The sequence below is a fragment of the Zalophus californianus genome, chromosome 11, assembly GCF_009762305.2.
Source record: "Zalophus californianus isolate mZalCal1 chromosome 11, mZalCal1.pri.v2, whole genome shotgun sequence".
Lineage (NCBI taxonomy): Eukaryota > Metazoa > Chordata > Mammalia > Carnivora > Otariidae > Zalophus > Zalophus californianus.
In genome coordinates, this window is record NC_045605.1 from 56,127,694 (window position 1) to 56,143,504 (window position 15,811).

At 38.6% G+C, this 15,811-nt stretch overlaps 1 protein-coding gene across 2 annotated transcripts in view; it reads right to left on the reverse strand.

Annotated features, from left to right (window-relative positions):
* UVRAG (UV radiation resistance associated) overlaps window positions 1–15,811 on the reverse strand; it is a 329,246-nt gene that overhangs the window by 79,821 nt on the left and 233,614 nt on the right. For both annotated transcript variants that reach the window (XM_027579444.1, XM_027579443.1), the window contains one exon: window positions 6,549–6,627. In XM_027579444.1, coding sequence (XP_027435245.1) covers window positions 6,549–6,627 — 79 coding nt within the window. The remainder of the gene's footprint in view (window positions 1–6,548; window positions 6,628–15,811) is intronic.

Sequence of the window (15,811 nt, forward strand, 5' to 3'; positions counted from 1 at the left end):
CTACCTGACTTGTTTCACTTTGCATAATACCCTCAAATCCATCCATTTGTTGCAAATGGCAGGATTTCTTTCATTATGGCTGAATAATGTTCCACGAAGTGTGTGTGTGTGTGTGTGTGTGTGTGTTCACATACCACACTTTCTTTATCCTTTCATCCACTGATTGACATTTAGGTTGTTTTCATATCTTAGCGATTGTAAATAATGCAAAAATGAACATGTGGATAAAGATACCTTTCAGAGTTAGTGTTTTCATTTTCTTTGGTTAAATAGCCAGAAGTGTAATTGCCAGATCATATGGTAGTTTTATTTTGAATTTTTTGAGGAGCTTCCACATTGTTTTCCATTCTGGCTGCACCAATTTACATTCCTGCCAACAGTGCACAAGTGCTTCCTTTTCTCTACATCCTTGCCAACACTTGCTAATTCTTGCCTTTTGATAATAGTGAAGTGATATCTCATTGTGGTGTTGATTTGCATTTCCCTGCGGATTAGTGAGGTTTAGCACCACCCACCACATATTTTAGATCTGTTCAATTCTCTATCCCTACTATCCTAGCCCAAGCTACCCTCAACCCTCATCAGGTCTTTTGAAATAGCCCTCGCACTGGTACCGTACTTCTATTCTAGTTCTCTATAATTCATGAGAGCAGGAAGAACAGTCTTTGAAAAAATAAATCAAGCCATTCTCCTGCTTAAATTATTCAATGGCTTCCCTTTGTATTTAGAATAAAATTCAAACTCTTCATAATCTCTAAGGCCTTATATGATATGCTCCCTGGCTACCTCTCTCCGTACTTACTATACCCCTATCACATTAGCCATCTACACAACAAGCTCTTTCCTACATCAGGATTTCTGCACTAACTGTTCCCATGACCTTAACTTACTGTTTCCTAGCTCTCTGCATGGCTGGTTATTTGTCATATCCACGTCTTAGCTCAATATCGCTTCCTCAATAAGGCTTATTTGACAACGTTATCTAAAGCACGTCCCTCTCCAGTTACTTCCCATTATATTGCCTAAATGATTTCTATTACAGCACTTACCACAAATCTAAGATTATTTTGTTTACTGTCTGTCTTTCCATTAGCTTATAAGTTTAATGAGACAGTTTCTTTTCTTTTTTTTAAAAACAGCTTTATTCTGATATAACTCACCTACCATAAAATTCACCCATTTGAAGTGTATACTCCAATGGTATTTAGTATATTAATTTTTTCAAATTACAATAAAATATATTGCATAATATATGTCACTTTGGCCATTTTTAAACTATTTTTAAGTGTATAATTCAGTGGCATCATCATTACATTCACAATGTTATGGAACCATCAACACTATCTTCTTCCAAAATTTTTTCAACACCCCAAACAGAAACTGTAACAGCATTAAGTAATAACTCTCCCATTTCCCCTTTTCCCAGCTCCCAGTAACCTCTAATCTACTTTCTGTCTCTATGCATTTGCCTAGTCCAGATAATTCATATAAGTGGAACTATACAATATTTGTATTTTTGTACCTGGCTTATTTATGAGGCAGGGATCTTGTGTGTCTTATTCACTGCTCTCTCAGCTGAGACCTAACTCAGAATATATAGCACATGGTAGAGGCACAACAAATACTGGTTGACTCAATTCATCAATTTTAAGCAAGTCACAATTTTTCTGGATCTCAGTTTCTTGATTACTCACTGAAATATCATAATGTGCAAAATAGCTGTCTCTGCTCAATGAACATTCAGTTTCTTTCCTATCTGGGAATGTCATCTTCTCTGATTCTGTTCACTTTTAGGATGGAAATACAGTGGACCATTGAATAAGGGTTATGGATGCTAACTGCCCACACAGTTGAAAACTGCATTTATCTTTTGACTCCCCAAAACCTAACTACTAATTGCCTATTGTTGACTGGAAGGCTTACCAATAACATAACCAGTTGATTAACACATATTCTGTATATGTATTACATACCGTGTACTTACTCTTATAATATGCTAGAGAAAAGAAATTGTTATTAAGTAGTAAGAAAGAGAAAATACATTTGTAGTACTGCCCTTAGCAAAAAAAAAAAAAAAATCCATATTTAAGTGGACCCTCGCAGTTCAAATCCATGTTATTTTAAGGGTCAACTGTATATAGAACAATGAAGCATACGGAAGTAAGGGAATCTCTGCCTCACCTGTCAGAATACGTGATCCTAACTGGAGTGACAGATGTCAAAAGCCATACTGTCTTCAAATTCATTTAACATTAGCTGCACCTTTCATTCTGTAGGGTGATAATGAGGGTCACGTGGATATATATATATGTGCGTTTCAAACTATAAAACTCTCCATAAATGTAAGGTAAAAGTATTGTAATTTTTGATTTATTACTTTTTATGCTCTGGGAACTAAAAGCAAACTACTGCACTATATACAAATTCTAATGTAATGTACTTATAAACTTACTGACAAACGTGGCAGAACCTGGTTTTTTAAATCAATGTTAATTATACTGTGCCTGAATTTTGCCAGGCCTGTTCCTATAGTGTTACATGTTGACCAACAAAGAAAGCTATTTCCAGACAAAGGGGCTGATGGTACTAAAAACAAAGCACTATGCTTTATTCACTTTCAATACCCAGCACAGCACACACACATACCTTTAAACCGCAATGACACGAAGAGGGCAAGCAGGCCTTACCAACCCTCTCAGCTCTTCAAACAACACTTGAGGATTTCTACTTGAAGGCCTGTCTTCCTAAGCTTGTGCTTTCAAAACGGGCTGGACTGATCCCAAATACTGAAGTAACAAATATTACTAAATTCTGTCATTTCCTCTAACAAAAAAGTGATTTTACTACTACTTCTGGTTGTGATGAAAGGTCCTATTGACTATTCAAATCCGCAACCAAGTTATGGATGCAGTATTAAATGACTTCACTCCTTTTTCTCTGGCACTTTAACACATGCCAATGCTTTCATCCACCTCCACTAACCTGGCTTATAAATTACTGAGGTGGGGCCATTTTAATAGTATGATTTGTTCACATCTCTAGAGATGGGGTACAAATGAGACTGGCTGAGAAGACAAACTCTCCTTTGACAACATGTATTAGTATGTAAAGTATAGAAAAATAAATCTTCAAAAAGTTGGAAATTTTTTACTGATATAAAATGTGATTAGGGCCATACTAATTAATGGTTCTTTGATTTGTTATAAATTGAAATGTAATAAAATGATGGTATTAAAGACAAAATGAAACATTCCCCAAGAAATAGTAAAAGACGGAACATAAACACTTGAAGCAAAAAAAGGTTAAAGGTCACAAATTTGCTAAAAAGTTTCTTTCTAAATTGTCAGAAGGGGACTCCTGAATGCACTCTGAAACCTAAGAAAATTTGTTTATAAAAAAAGTTTATTGTTCTCTCCCTTTAAAACTGCCACAGAGTGATGAAAAAACATCAGAGAGCAAGATGCTTGTTCTCTCTGGATTTAAAGGAATTAACTTATCCATCTCAAACCCACACACAAGTGACAAGTGTAGTCACTCAAATCTTCAAAAAGATTATTAAGTTGCAGAGGATACAAAATAACTAAAAACTATGAATTGCTTAAACAGATGAATAAAACTAGTTCAGCATGCTTGTGGCCTTAGTTCAGTTAAAAATAAAGTCAGAAGCTTCTTGGGAAGTGCTCCAAAGTGAGGACCAAACAGGTACTAGAGTTAAGAGTCTGAGATGCAGGGTTGACTTTCCCAAATTTTCCACTGCACACAGCCTCCATCTTTGTCTTGTTTTCAAAGCAAGCTGGGCTATCTGTCGAACCTCTCTCTCTCTTTTTTTAAGATTTTATTTATTTATTTATTTATTTATTTGCGAGAGAGAGAGAGAGAGAGAGAGAGAGAGAGAGAGCACATGAGAGGGGAGAGTGTCAGAGGGAGAAGCAGACTCGCCGCCGAGCAGGGAGTCCAATGTGGGACTCGGTCCCGGGACTCCAAGATCATGACCCGAGCCGAAGGCAGCCGCCCAACCAGCCGAGCCACCCAGGAGCCCTGTAGAACCTCTTTCACCATACTCTGGCATTCTTATTGGGCCCACAGAAGAAAGAACTCAATGTGTGTATGCCTCCATGTGGATATATGTGTATGTGTGCACGTATGCACATGCAAGTATGTGTCTTCAGCTGAGATTTACCAGGAAATCCAGGCATTTTGGCTTTACCTTAATCAGCAGTAAGCTCCACCTGGAATGTTCCAACAGACTTGGGACCTTAGTGTAGGTACTCAGGGCAAGAAACAGAAAATAGGGCAAGGAGAAACAAATCTCTGCATTCAGATCAGAACTTAGGTCCACCAACTCTTCTGACATCTTGCCCCCCAGACTCTGGACTCATGTGCCCTTTTCCACATTGGCTGACTTCACCTGGAGATACTCTCTAATTTACTTAGACCTCTTCTCCCTTCATGCACTCTTAGTTAGGCCACATCTATCTAAGCGCTGCCTTTTCCATAGTATGACAACTATAATCAGTAGCATAAGACAGCCTTGAAATTAAGTCCTCTTTCTTTCTTTTTCTTTCTTCCTTCCTTCCTTCCTTTTCTTCCTTCCTTCCTTCCTTCCTTTCTTTCTTTCCTTTTTCTTTCTTCTTTCTTTCTTTTCTTTCTTTCTTTCTTTTCTTTTTCTTTCTTTCTTTCTTTCTTTCTTTCTTTCTTTCTTTCTTTCTTTCTTTCTTTCTTTCTTTCTTTCTTTCTTTCTTTCTTTCTTTTTCTTTCTTTTCTTTTCTTTTCTTTTCTTTTCCTTCCCTCCCTCCCTCCCTCCCTCCCTCTCTCTCTCTTTCTCTTTTTTAAGCAGGCTCTATGCCCAACATGTGGCTTGAACTCATGACCCCGAGAGCAAGAGTAGCATGCTCCACCAACTGAGCCAGCCGGGTGCCCCTAAAGTCCTATTTCTTAGACTAAGGTACTTTTCTGCCAAAAATGGAGGGAGGGAAAGCATCAGGTGTGGGAAGAATGGCACATGGAAAGATGAGTCACAGGCCAGAGACTGTGAGCAAGGCTGCCTGCCTAGAGTAAAGAACATGGGCTGGAACGGCAGTAATAAGAAAGCAGTATGACTGAGAGGGCAATGAGTATGAGCTTATAAAGCAAATGATTAACTAAAGACTGCAGAGTAGAAATTTGATCCAATATCAGAAAAGGGTAAGAATCTGGGGCGCCTGAGGGGCTCAGTCAGTTCTTTCCTCTGTAGGAGGCTCAGGTCATGATCCCAGGGTCCTGGGATCGAGCCCTGCATCAGGCTCCCTGCTCGGCGGGAAGCCTGCTTCTCCCTCTCCTCCCCACTTATGTTCCTGCTCTCGCTGTGTCTCTCTCTCCGTCAAATAAATAAAAAAAAAATCTTAAAAAAAAAGGGATAAGAATCTAAATAAAAATCAAATTAAAAAACATTAAACTGATATTTGATGAGGGATAGCAAGGCAAAGATGATACCATAGGGAGGAATAAATCAAGAAAGAATAAGGGAACTGTTCAGTGAGTCTTTAGATTCACGTGGATAAAAGGCAGCCTTTTAAAAACAAAAATATCATAAACCTTCTTGCTCCTATTAAAAGAAAAGGTCTGGGTGCCTGGGTGGCTCAGATGGTTAAGTGTCTGCCTTCGGCTCAGGTCATGATCCCAGGGTCCTGGGATTGAGTCCCGCATCGGGCTCCCTGCTCAGCGGGGAACCTGCTTCTCCCTCTGCCTCTCTCTGTCTCTTATGAATAAATAAATAAAATCTTTAAAAAAAAAAAGAAAAGGTCTGAGGATACAGCTGATAATGTCTTTAAATAACAGTCAAACTGTGGATACTCATCCATGTGATATTCCAATTGGGTATGTCCAAATAAAAACAAAGCCCTGAAGCTGATCTTCCTTTACAACTAGAAAATATATGAAATGTCTACCTCTTAGAAGTACAATCAAGTATGCTAAAGAAATACTGCATATTTCTTTCAGGAAAATGCAAACCCAAGCATCTGTTAGTCTTTCTACAGCATATGGAAAGACTTTATTTAAATGAGATACTAACTGGCTTAATGTTGAGAGAGTCACAAAAACCCCAGATGGGTTGGAAGGACCACGTGGTTGGTCTTTTCTTTTGGTTCTTGCATAATAAGGTGAGGAGACCATTAAGTCTTTTGTTTAAGGACTAAACTTTTACTCCATAAACAAATCCCAATGCAAAATGAGTTCCTAAAAGTGGTGATCTAAGAGAAGAAAGCTGTCTGAGAAGCTACAGAGGAAAGAAGTTAAAAACACACATTCAAGTACAGTCTACTAGCAAGTAACAACCTAGTAAAGGGCTTCCGAGTTTAGTAGGGTTTCAATGTGCACCCATTGCTTCTCAGTAGTATTTATAATGGTATGAAATAAGACTGTGGCCAAAAAAGAACTTCACATTATCACCGCAACTGTTTAAATAAAATAATCAACCACAGTACTTATTTATAAAGAAACAAGGTCAGCAATCCAAAGAAGTAGGTTGTATGTGAGAAGTAGAGAAGGAGTGAAGAGAAGTTACTTACCTGTGCTATATTTTTGTTCAGAAGATAGACACCATAATCGAATTGTAACTTCTCCCCTCCTTTTGGATATAATGGAAACCTAAAAAAAAATTAAGTAGGATCAGAAATTTTCCAAAGCTTGACTAAAACAACCTCCAAGTTGTTGACAAAGATAGAAGTTCCTTGAATACAGCATAAATATCTGGAGACTTGGACTACACCACTTGGTTATAGTCACTGCAACCTATTATCTTAATATCTTCATAATTGGTCAAATCAGATCAATGGTTGCTTTGTTTCAAAAAAAAAATTGAGGTGGCTCAGTTGGTTGAGGGTCCATCGGACTCTCAGTTTCGGCTCAGGTCATGATCTCAGGGTGGTGAATCTGAGCCCCGCAATGGGCTCTATGTGCTTAGAGGGGAGTCTGTTAGGGATTCTTTCTCTCCCTTTCCTCTGCCCCTCCCCTCCCCCCACACGCACGTGCTCTCTTTCTCTGTCTCTCAAATAAATAAATATTTTCATGCAATTGAGTAGGTCATGCAACAAGGAACTAATACATAAAAAAGTGACCCACTAAGCCCAAGGAGTTGAGGCTACTATGTTTCATATTTACGTATCATAAGTTTACCACCCTAAAATTAAGATCCTAGAAGCTTTTTCCTCTAATACTTTGGGCCTGACATCTCAACTTCTATTAAATAGAAAAGAAGATTAAGGGGGAGAAAAATCAGACTTGAAAGTAACATATAAGATTTCTGTTTCTTTCAAGGTGGCCAGTCAAATCAACAGTACTAATGAGTGAAAATTCATCCAAAATTCATTCACATCCACAGGGGTGGCTATTTGGATGTTATTCCTCCAAGGCAATGTCATGCCACAGAGCTCTCATAAGATTTTCCATTTTAACCTGACTCACTGAATTAACAAAGGCATGAGATTTGTGGATCTACCAAGATGATGTTATTTTAGAAAACAAGTTTCCCTCGCTGTTACCTTTATCCTATCCCTGCAAATGAAGAAGAAATGGTTATATTCTACCCATAGTTTCCCCATTCTCAAGACTAAGCATACATTTCTATCCTCTGAAATAAACACACAAACACAGATCAATCACAATTCAGATACGATCAAGAAGAAAACTTCACCTTCCTTAGTTTTGCAATATATGATTATTCTCAAAAATAAAATAATCCTATTGAAATGAATGGAAGGTGACAATTAGAGGATATTCTTAATTTCAATTGCCCGAGGGAAAGATACATTCCATACAATTTGGTGGATATTGTTTTCCAGGAAAAATAAAATAAAGGAAATAATGAAAAACCTTTATGTTAAATTCTTGAAAACTGTTGATTACAGTTTCCGAAAGGTAAATTCATTGTGCTATAAAATTACAGGCACTGGAGTTTGAGCAAGATCATGAACCTTCTTTTTTCTCTACTAAAGAACACCAAATGCTTCATACATCCATCAAGAAGATACAGCTTTGTATTTAACTGAAGCAGCAAAAAATAAACTAGGCCATGTAGTATGGCCCTAAATTGAGATACATAAAAATAACAGCAAATTCAGGATAAGCAAAGCGCAATACTAGGCTTTCCCAGGGTGTTTGGGAATCATCCAAATTTGTATGAGGTAGCTTGCAAAGAAACTACCTAATTGCAAAGACATACTAACACGGGGGCCTCTGGAAGGAATCGAGTGGAGCCCTAAAGCTCTGTATTACGGTAGTTGTTATTCTATGAACCATCACATGTAGACTATCTGCACAGCTCTCCGACCCCACATATATCTCCACTTTCGAGTTATCAATACAGAAACAGTTTTAAATGTTAGAAGAGTACATTGAAATAAGCACACTGAAAGCCAAGTCTCTAAATTCCTGAAAAATGGATATCACAACATGGACTTTATTACTTCATCAGGACTTCTTTATAGAAAAAGTCACAAGGTGTATACTTAACATTAAAATAAATCTGAAGAGTGATTAAAGCCAAAGGTTCAAATAGGACAATTTTAAGACAGATCAATCATTAGGACAGAATTCATATCTTATACTGCTTTCAAATTCTTAAGGGGCCACTTCAAGTTAACAATATAACAGCTTATAACTATTATACATGCATCTCACTTTGCAAAAGTACATGGATCTATAGATCTATTAGGCAATCTAGAAAAATGAAATCCGTTTTAAAGGGTAAAACCTATTACCATCAGGACATAAGATACAAATCAAAGGCATCATAATTCAATATAGATAGAGAATCACATTAGCAAACTGTAGAGGGTTTAGGTAAGAATCATGGTCATTCAAGTACAACGAGAAAAATGTCCTTAGCTCCACAAATAGGATTTATTAAAGGGGAGTATTACATTAAATAACTGGAGGAAGAACCATATATTCCCTATTATAAAACTCTTACAGAAAAGGCAATTAAAATGATTGATATTAAATTCATTTCAAATTAAATTTCCAAACTGTTTGAAAAGTTCACTAACTCTACATGGTACATATCAGTGAATATAAAAGTAATAAATAGATTATGTGTGAAGATGATCTGGAGCTCTCGAGTACATAGTAATTTCAGTATGAATAAAGAATTAGGACACGACTACCACAAAGCTATTGTCATCCCAGGCTGTATTAACATAAACAGAGCAGATAATCAGGAAACATGCTACCGGCAACTACTTTGTACTGGGTCAGACTATACTGAGAGATTTATGTTCAGTTCTGGATATAGATAAACAACTGGGAACTTCTTACAGGTTATGTTTATTACAGGTTTTATAATAATCTCATTTGACTATAAAAAGCATGAAGTGAAGTAGAGTGGTCCAGAGTTTTTGTTAAAGAAACTGATTTGCCTTGATCACCTACTCAGTGGAAGAGACATGACTGGAGTATCAGGTCTTCAATTATAAATTGAGTATTCTTTCTATCACCTCTGAGCGCTTTAGAGAAGCAGCACACCCAAGATCACTAGAAGAATGGGAGCTGTGGTTCTGAGAGAAGTGGCTGAAAGAACCGGAGATGTTTCGTCTGGAGCACAGAAGTCCCAGAGAAAACCAGTGAAGGACTTCCAGAGAGAAAAATAATTGTTTTTGTTCCCATGGTGTCAAATAGGGAGAACAGAAGTTAATGGTAAAAGTTATAGGAAAATTCATTTCACCCCAGAGTTAGTCAAAATCCAAAAGATCCTGGGTGGAGGCAGCCAATCAGAAGCTGGACAACAAATAGTGGACATATATGCAGGGGTGTAATAGGCTGAATGGTGGCCCCCGAAAGGTATGTCCATATCCAAATTCTGTGAATGTGATCTTTTTTGGAAAAAGGGCTGCAATTAAGTTCAGGATCCTAAGACGAGATCATCCTCAATTATCTGGGTGGGCCCAAATCCAATACATGTCTGTATAAGGGAGACACAGAGGAGAAGGTCATGTGAAGATGGAGGCAGAAATTAGTTACATAGCCACAAGCCAAGGAATACCTGGAACCACTAGAGGCTGGAAAAGGCAAGGAAAGATTCTCCCCGAGAGCCTCTGGAGGGAGTGTGACCATGCTGTCACCTTAATTTTGGAATTCAGGTCTCCAGAACTATGAGAGAATAACTTTCTGCTGTTTGAAGCCACCAAGTCTGTGATAATTTGTTACAGCAGCCCTAGAAACTGACACAGGGGTGTGTGTGTGGAGAGGGAAGCAAACACTGAATGACTCATTAGACTAAATGAAGTATACCTCCTCCATCTCCGAGATTCTGTAATATTGAATAAGCAAAACTAAATATACTGAATATAACTTCATCTTTCCTTCAGGAACCAAGAAAATATTTCAAGACTATAATGCCAAAGAGTCATCATGATAGGCAACAGCTAAGGATGCAAAGTGTATCTACTGAGGTGCTAGTAAATGGAATGAGAAAAAGAGATTCATATGTATATGAATTCATACACACACACACCCCCCCAATTACTTTATATGTGTGTGTATGTGTATATACATGAAGAATATATCTCACTCAATTTGGAAAAAAGTTGTAAAATAAAGTGATTTTGAATCATTCTTACTTTAAAAAGATACAGTTATTAAAAGCACTATCCTCTCCCCAACCTAGACATTTTTATAAAGGACTCCAAATTGGTGACAGTTTCTTGCCTTCACCTTCAGAACCCCACATCAAGGTCTGGTTCTTTAATTATTCAACTGGGGATAAGGATATGGTATAGTTAATTCAAATTTTTTTATTGTGTATATTAAGATCAATTCTGCTCAATGCATTTGTAGAAAATGTGACAATACATACTCAACGTTTTGAGGTCATGACTTTACTTCAAACTAACACACTTTCTCCTGCTCAGATTAGTTTTCTACCACCACTTTTATCAGTTACTCAGGCCTAGAATGACATTCAATTTTTACCCACCTTCTTTGCCTTTTATATATGCAATGATTCACCAAGTCAACAAGTCATTTTTCCTATGAAACATTCTTATCTCTCCATTCCACTGCCACTCTGGAAAATTCTTTGTTGTTGTGCGCATTGTAGGGTATTTTAGCAACATTCCTGTCTACTCACTAGAAGCCAATATTATTCTTTATCCTCTTAAGTACAAGTTTTTATCATGTTGCTTTTCAGCCCTGCTTCCTAATCACTTATTGTCTTCAATTTCCACTCCTCTGCCCAGCTTTCCAGGCCTAAGCGATCTGACCTGTCTGCCTGATTTATGTGTAGCTTATTATGCTCAAGTGGTTTCCTCACAGTCTCATGAACACACGAAGCTCATCACTCTCTGCCTTTGTTCACTTCCTAGAAATGCTTATCTCCCTTTCCCTCCACCTGGCAGAGGAAAAGAGACTGTTTCACTTCATCACGACTAAAGAAAAGAAACTCACATTTTTCTACTGAGTTGTATAATATCCCTAAAGCCTTATCGCTGTGTCACTGCAAGTTGATGATAATGCAGTGACACCATAAGGCAGACCACAGGCATACATACAGGATGGGAAATGGCTGCAGTAGAGTGAGGCAAAGGGAAAGGAAATAAAATCAGCAAGGTAAAGGGTCTGTCCGGATCATGCCGGGTCTTATAAGTCACAATAAGGACTTTGGCTTTTACTCTGAATGAGGGGATGCTCTGGAGGGTTGTGAGGATACACTGCAGGGGAGCAAGAAAGGAAACGTGGAGAGGCCACTGCAAAAATCCAGGCAAGAGAAGAGGGTGGTTTAAATCAGGATAATACCTGTGGAAGTGGTCAGAAGTAGTTGAATTCTCCTATTTTGCAGACAGAGCCAACATGATTGGTTGGCAGATCTTATATAAGGTCTGAGAGGCAGGGGAGTCAAGGAGAACTTCACAGTTGTTGGCCTCAGCAAGTAACAGAATGAGGTTGTCATCTCAGTGTTGATAAAAGTACAGGTGGCATTAAAACAGACAGCTAGGGGCTGCCGTGAGAAACAAGAGTGAGGGCTCAGTGCTAGAAGATTCGGCTGGAGAGGCCAGCAGGGGCCAGACAGGGTGGGGTCCTATAAACCATAAGACATCACGACTATATCTTTAAGGACAATGGGAGGATAATCAAAGACTTTTTTAAGTGTGGCAGTGATAGGACTGGGGTTCTATTTCATAAAGAGCACTCTGGCTACCGTGTAATAAATAAAGGGGAACAAGACCTGGGTAGGAGGCTACTACAATGGTCTAGGCCAGAATGGTAACAGTTTTGATTAGGATTCCAGTAGTGGAGAGGAATATATGTGAATAGATTTGCACCATAATTGATGGGTGGAACTGAAAGGACTTTGTGACAGATTGGTTGTAAAGGTGGTGAAGAGGGAGGGGCAAAGCTGGCCATCTGGGGTCTTGATTGAGTAAGTAGGTAGATGGTGGTGTCTATGAAATGAGACTGGGAACATTAGAGGTGGAACAAGGATATATGTTATTTATGTATATAACACATATAAAATATATGTGTTATATACAATTTTATTACATATAAAGTTAGAAGAGCAATTTGGGATAAAAATATTAAGGAATTATAAAAATTGAGATGGGGGCGCCTGGGTGGCTCAGTCGCTTCAGCGTCTGCCTTCAGCTCAAGTTGTGATCCCAGTGTCCTGGGTTCAAGCCCCACATCGTGCCCCCTGCTCAGCGGGGAGTCTGCTTCTCCCTCTCCCTCTGCCTACCGCTCTTTCTACTTGTGCGCTCTTCTCTCTCTCTGTCAAATAAATAAATAAAATCTTTAAAAAAATAATTGAAATCGGTACTAAAGCCATAGATATGAATGAGATGGCCTAGAGAAATCATAGAGAAGACAGCTATTTCAGAGCCTTGAGAATATCAACAAAGGATGGAGAAAATGAAGAGCAGCCAAAAAGCACTAGTCAGAAAGATTTGAGGAAAACCAAGTGCCTCACCAAAAAAGCTCAGAGAAAGTGTTAATTAAGAAGGAAGATATTATCAGTAGTCAAATGCAGCTGACAGATTAGGCAAAATGGACATGAAAAACATGTCTAATGGGTGTAATTGTAAGAGTTCATTGGTAGGTAGATTTGGTAATATGGTAAACACAAGTTTAAATGAAGTAGTGGGAGATGAAGGAAGGCTGGTATGAGTTCAGGAGTGAAAAAGTGGGAAAATGGAGCTGATGAGAATTTGGCACAGAGAAAGGAGAGCTCAGTAACAGGAGGACAGGGTGAAGCATAGCAAAACTTCCTGAGAAGGTGAGACAGACAGGCTCTCCATCCTACAGGTGAGGATGCAGGAGGAAGATCCATCCTAAGATGGCAGGTGGGACAACTGTCCCATTATAACAGGAAGGATGAAGGAAAACGAAAAAAAACCTGGATGGATATAGTTTATCCATTTGAAAAATTTTCAATGAACTCACACTGTGCCAGCTATAGTGCTAGCAGCAGAGATAGGAGGGTGAGCAAACACAGACAATGAAGCCTAGAGTCCAATGGAGTACACAGGCATTGCTCACATAATCATATTAACAAATATATAATTTATAAATTAAGTACCCAGAAGGAAAGAAGACTATTCCAGAAAAGAGCCAGACAAAAACTAAGAGTCAGGGAAGACTTGTGAAAGATAGTGACACCCCAGTTGAGATCTCAAAGATGGGTAAAAGCTAAGGGAAGGAATGTTCCAATTAGAGAAAGCAGCATATGTAAAGGCCCCAGTGTCAGGAAGGAGTATGCTGCCTCAAGGATTGGAAGGAAGGCTGAGGGGAATTGTGCTAAGAGATAAAGCTGAAGCTGGATAGGAGGGGAAATTATGCAGGGCCTTCTACCCTCTAGACATGGTCTATCATGGTCTGACTTTTTTCCTAAGAGAAACAAGAAACCATGGAAGGACTTTATTTTTTTTTTTAAGATTTTATTTATTTATTTGAGAGAGAAAGAATGAGAGATGGAGAGCATGAGAGGGAAGAGGGTCAGAGGGAGAAGCAGACTCCCCGCCGAGCAGGGAGCCCGATGCAGGACTCGATCCCGGGACTCCCGGATCATGACCTGAGCCGAAGGCAGTCGCTTAACCAACTGAGCCACCCAGGCGCCCCCATGGAAGGACTTTAAACAAAGGTGTTAACTTGCTCAGAATTATATCTGATACCTTCCTTCTTAAATGAATACTTTCTCTTTGAACTTTCCTGATGATGACAGATTTGCATTTTGAAGAAATTAGGGCTGATTACAGCAGAAAATGGTTTGGAGAAGGAGAGATCAGCTTGCTGCAGTAATCTAGGGGAAAGATCATGGTTGCTTGCACTAAGGTGGTGGTTTTAGAAATGGTAAAAATAAGACTAATTTAGAAGGCTTTGAGGAAGTAAAATCATAAAGATTTGGTTATGGGTTGGAAGTGAAGAGTAATGGAGAGGGAGAGATCATGGATAACTCTTAATGCTTGCTTTGCCGAACCAGATAGGAGCTTGATCAAATGGCAGAACAACTTGAACACAGAAATGTAATAGAACTGCTGAGCACTACTGAGAGCCTAGAAGTGGTTATTCATCATGAGTTTATAAGGATGCTATTGTGTGACTTTCTCTAGACATCTGCTTGGATGCAGCAAACAGAGAGAAAATGGACAGCAGGGTTATAAAGATGACAAAAAGCCACAGGGGGGGCCACGATAAGGTGTTACTAAATAATGGGCCGTAACATCTAAACTGGAAAAAATGGGCCAGGGTCTAAAGGTCACCAAGAGGAGCAATGAACAAGTGTCTGAACGAACAAGCAGAAGAAGAGGAAGTAGTCATCAGAGAGCAAGACGTTCAAATCAGATTTTGGATGTGAACTGAAATGATTACATGAACCATAAGAGTAAGTGAAAACAATGAAATCCAAGAGGTCATTGGTGACAAAGATCAAGAAAATGAGAGGCCAGGGTGTTGGATGAATCATCCACTTGGGTGTTAATTTAACCCATAATAGCAAGACTTTGAATAAAGAGAAAGAGTATTTCTCTTTCCTAAGTTCTCTGCTTTCTCTGTTTCTCGGTTGCCAAAATATATGGGTAAGGGCATTATAACAGAGAGACTGGTAGGGGAAAGAGTGGTATAGTTGAAGAGTATATGTCTCAAAGGAGAAGGGTCTTGTATGTTTACTTTACCGACAGAATAGAGAAGTGAGAATCTAGAAAAAAAAATGAGGAGCAAGAACACACTAACCTCACCTCATAAATCTGAATACCTAGCATTTAAAAAAAATGAATAATTACCAGTGGAAAGGCTATAGGAAAAGTGGGGTCCTCAGGGAAAATTCAGGTTCAGTTGGGGCAAGAGGTAGGCTGAACTCTGATAAGAGCCTGAAGATATAGGAGAGTTTGCTGATTATACAGATGCACTTTCAGAGGACCCAGCTGAAGGACTGGAGGGCTGGGTCAGGGTCAAGGAAGCAGAGGGCATTTTAAGGATGATGGAAATGATAATACAAGATTTTTTTTTTTAATGTACGTTCAAATGTCAACTTATTTTTTTTTATTTAAAACTTTTTATTGACAATAAAACATTTTGAAGTGTTTTGGTGGAAAGTTGAGGTACTCTCATTTGATAGTGTCTGTTTTCTCTGTAAAATCAGAAATGAGGCAATTTATCAAGCATGAAAGGGAAAACTGGGAATGGGGAAAAAGGAGAGAAGGTTTGATATAGTCATACAGCAGGAGAATAGGTATCTAGGATGTATCACTCCAACTGCGATGGATGACTCTGAATATAAACTGCTACCACTCTTTCTGTGTGACTGTTTTTCCAGTAGGTAAGTGGATTAGAGATAAGAATGATG